At 32.3% G+C, this 3,577-nt stretch overlaps 1 protein-coding gene across 1 annotated transcript; it reads right to left on the bottom strand.

The window, feature by feature from the left end:
* Window positions 1–329: 329 nt before the first annotated feature.
* LOC134705268 (perlucin-like) lies at window positions 330–1,033 on the bottom strand. Its single transcript, XM_063564018.1, has 2 exons — window positions 819–1,033; window positions 330–613 (listed from the first exon to the last, which is right to left on the bottom strand). Exons 1-2 carry the CDS (start codon window positions 1,003–1,005, stop codon window positions 399–401), a joined length of 402 nt encoding a protein of 133 aa, XP_063420088.1. The 5' UTR covers window positions 1,006–1,033; the 3' UTR covers window positions 330–398.
* Window positions 1,034–3,577: the final 2,544 nt, after the last annotated feature.

The raw sequence follows: 3,577 nt of genomic DNA, 5'->3' as shown, positions 1-3,577 counted from the left end.
TATAAATCAAAACATAAAGGTTATTCCTGATTAATTTTTTGAATTATTTTATAATTAAAGGCGTTAAGAAACCTTTGGTGACCCCACAGTTTAAATGTCTATCGTAGGTACGTCGTTACAGACAAACGTTCACGTAAATTGTCCAAGTCAATGGATGAATTTAATGTGTCAATCAATGGCCACAGCCACACTGTTTTGAATTTCATTCTATCACAATCACTCTCAATATATCAATCATATTTGTAGTAGGACATTTATTTTAGTAGATTTTAGTTATAAGAGAATATACAAAAATGTATGGATAAAATGTCAAATGTTCACAAACTATACAAATATTACCTTTTGTTACACAGTGTAACACAGGTTGTTCATTTTTTTTTTATATAAATCTTCAAGTATTAAATCCTTTGACAAATGAACTTTTTCGGTATGGAGCAGTCTTCGTCTTCAAACAGATTACCTGATGCAGAAAATTTAAGGGACAAGCAGTTTTGCGCACTATTCCCATTCGGTTCACCAGTACGGAACAGCGACATATTGATAGTTTGTCCATCTTCCCAAAGCCAGATGCCTTCGTTCATTTGATCCGATCCACCAACCCAATAACTGTCAACTGCAAATAAAAAAAAATCAAATAAAAAAATCATAAAATTATATTCGTAGTTCTTGTCCTAAGACACATCAATGGATTATTCAATGTTTAAGATTTTCAAATAAAATGGTAATTTAGAATTTGCATAAAAATGCAAGATGTTCAATATAAAAAAACATTTTTTTCGGAATTAGATCCAAGCATATAAAATAAAACTGTATAATACCTATGTCTCTTTCACACAGCATCTTAAGAGTTGTTTCGTACTCATTGCGTTCCCACCAAAGTAGGTTATCTGTTGATATAATTGCCAAAGCATCTCTATCGTTCCAGCTTCCATAGAGGGTATAATTGTACATGTAGTCGTAAAAGGCGAGGTTGCTTTCGTCATAATTTTTCCAGACTCCGTCCATTTTGAAGTCATTTACGCCTATCCAGACTTCGTTTGTACTGTATAAAATATTTTATAAATGATCTAAATATTTTCGTTTCAACACTTTTTACATTTTTAAAACAAATATATTTTGTAAAAAGAAAAAAAGAATTTAATTTAGACTAATTAAGAGTGTATGTAAATTTTGTTCAGTATAACCAAACAGAAAATAATAAACATAACAAAAACAAATCTTGAAAATAATAAATCACTATCTGGAGCTGATGAAAAATGAAAATGTTACAGTTTGTCCTTTTGAAATTAAAACCAAATCATTTTCAGTGTGTTACTCTTCTGAAATACAGTACCTATAACAGATTCATTAAAAGACATTTTATACGATTCCGACAATATTGCTTATATATATATTTGTCATTTGAACTTTTGTGGACAGTTGTCCCATCGGCAATCATACCACATCTCCTTATTTTTTATTTTTTTTCATCAAAGATAATGTTTTAGTGCTATAAAACAGGTGTTATATTAGTGTTCGAGTCGCAGGTTTTTACCGTACCATAAAGCTTTTAATAAATATACAAGTTGCTTTCTTTAAAAAAAAGAAATACAATCGTGAACCTAAATATAAGAATAAGAAGATGTGGTACGATTGTCAATAAGACAACACTCCACTAGAGACCAAATGACACAGAAATTAACAACTATAGGTCACCGCACGGCCTTCAACAATGAGCAAAGCCCATACCGGATAGTCAGCTATAAAAAGCTCCGAAATGACAAATGTAAAACAATTCAAACGAGAAAACTAACGGCCTAATTTATGTACAAAATAATGAACTTAAAACAAATATGATACACAGCAACAAACGACAACCACAGAATTACAGGCTCCTGACTTGGGACAGGAACATGCAGAATGTGGCGGGGTTAAACAAGTTTGTTGGCGCCAAACCCTCTCCCAAACCCCAATTCTCTAGTACAACGGTACAATACAAGAACAAACTATACAAAACAGCAAACGAAAAACAAATATGGTAAACTGCAATAAACGACAACCGCTCAATTTCTGGCTCCTGACTTCGGACAGGCACATACCCCTGACCTTGGACAGTGGTGTGACAGTAACTATAAAAACTAGTTGAAAAAGGCTTAACTCATCAGTTGGGTACAAATAGAAATACATCTAACAAAAACACAGAGTGGACGTGGCAGGGTACTTATACACCCCCCAAGACACAAAACAAATCTGAGAGTACTCGCAGTTACTAACAGCTAGTTCAAAGCCAATAACAACTAATAATAAAAATCATGTATCTAAGACTAAAATATCAATCAATACACATCCAATGGAAGTGTAAAGACGTCATTAACAGTTAAAGAAAAACATGACCTAAATGCCTGTTAGGCATGAAAGATAAGATAATTGTTAAATAAAGATGCATGGTTTTACCTAATTTTTTTTGTATAAGATATAGAAACTGACATGGTTAAAAAACTTTGTTAATGTAACTGCTGTTCAATGTGGGGCAAAATATTCTTGTTAAAAGATTCATTTGTCTATCTCCGCTCCCTCTGTCTCCAGAAAGATAATATTAGTACGACATTCTAAATAGGAGTCACCAACTGAATGTTCCATTCTGAGGTGCTGATTTTCAAATTAAAGTTAGTTTTCTGGCTAAAGTCGAAATGCATATCTTAAGGAATTTAATGAAATTAATCATGATTATTTGTTTGTGTAGCCAGTTTGAAAATAGTTCAAATTCTAAACTGTATTCTTATTCTTATATTGATAATCCTGAACTAAACCTGTGTTTTTTAAACCAATCAAACTAGTTTATATGGTTTGGTCATTCATTGTCTATCATATTCAAGATATGATGTATCTCAATTTATTTAAACCACAGACAACTCCAACCAAGCTTTTGGGGTGAAAAAGTTTGAAACCTCAACTTTATACTTGTTCTCATTTGTTTGATTTCTAGCTTGTCCTTTTCTAAATAAGCCAAAATAAAATGAAATTGTTGTTTTGTTATTTTTTTACGATTGTGTGGCGGACAGAAATAAGCAGGAATAACAGGTCCAATACAGTATTATAGTTCATGAACGTACGCAATTAGAATAATGCTGTTTTGCAATCGCATGTCCATTGAGTACGGATATTGAGTTTAAGAAAAACAATTTGTACTAAGCAGTTTTTTTTTGTGTTGTTTATTTTTTCGTAATGAAAACAAACGTTTTTGCATCACCTATTTTATTATCATATCCTCATATTTTGTCGCCAAACTCGCTCTAGGCTTCTGTCCTTTAGACCCTCTAATTTGGCTATAAATGAATACAGATTGTCGCGACTCCTTGAAAATGAATTGACGGAATTCCCAGAAACTTGCATAGATTCTTCTATAGATGGAACAGTGATTCACGAAGTTGTTCACCTGCTCCCTTAACTTTAAATCTGATTTATTTCGGGGAGGGGTTTCACATACATGTACCAAAAAGAAAAATGAATTTGCCATTTTTAAATATATATTTTTGGAGGGTAGTCGACACAGGTGTCCCTTGGAAAACTCACATATTTTGCCAAAAAAAAAATGCCA

Source organism: Mytilus trossulus, chromosome 2 (assembly GCF_036588685.1).
Source record: "Mytilus trossulus isolate FHL-02 chromosome 2, PNRI_Mtr1.1.1.hap1, whole genome shotgun sequence".
Lineage (NCBI taxonomy): Eukaryota > Metazoa > Mollusca > Bivalvia > Mytilida > Mytilidae > Mytilus > Mytilus trossulus.
Note: the sequence above shows the minus strand (reverse complement) of the source record. Positions and strands in the feature narration are given on the sequence as shown.

Excerpts from the sequence above, each read along its gene's own strand:
- LOC134705268 (XM_063564018.1), bottom strand. The coding sequence starts at position 1,005 with ATGGACGGAGTCTGGAAAAATTATGACGAAAGCAACCTCGCCTTTTAC. Across the intron at positions 614-818 it reads GCTGTGTGAAAGAGACATAG|TTGACAGTTATTGGGTTGGT; the intron begins GTATTATACAGT and ends TTTTATTTGCAG.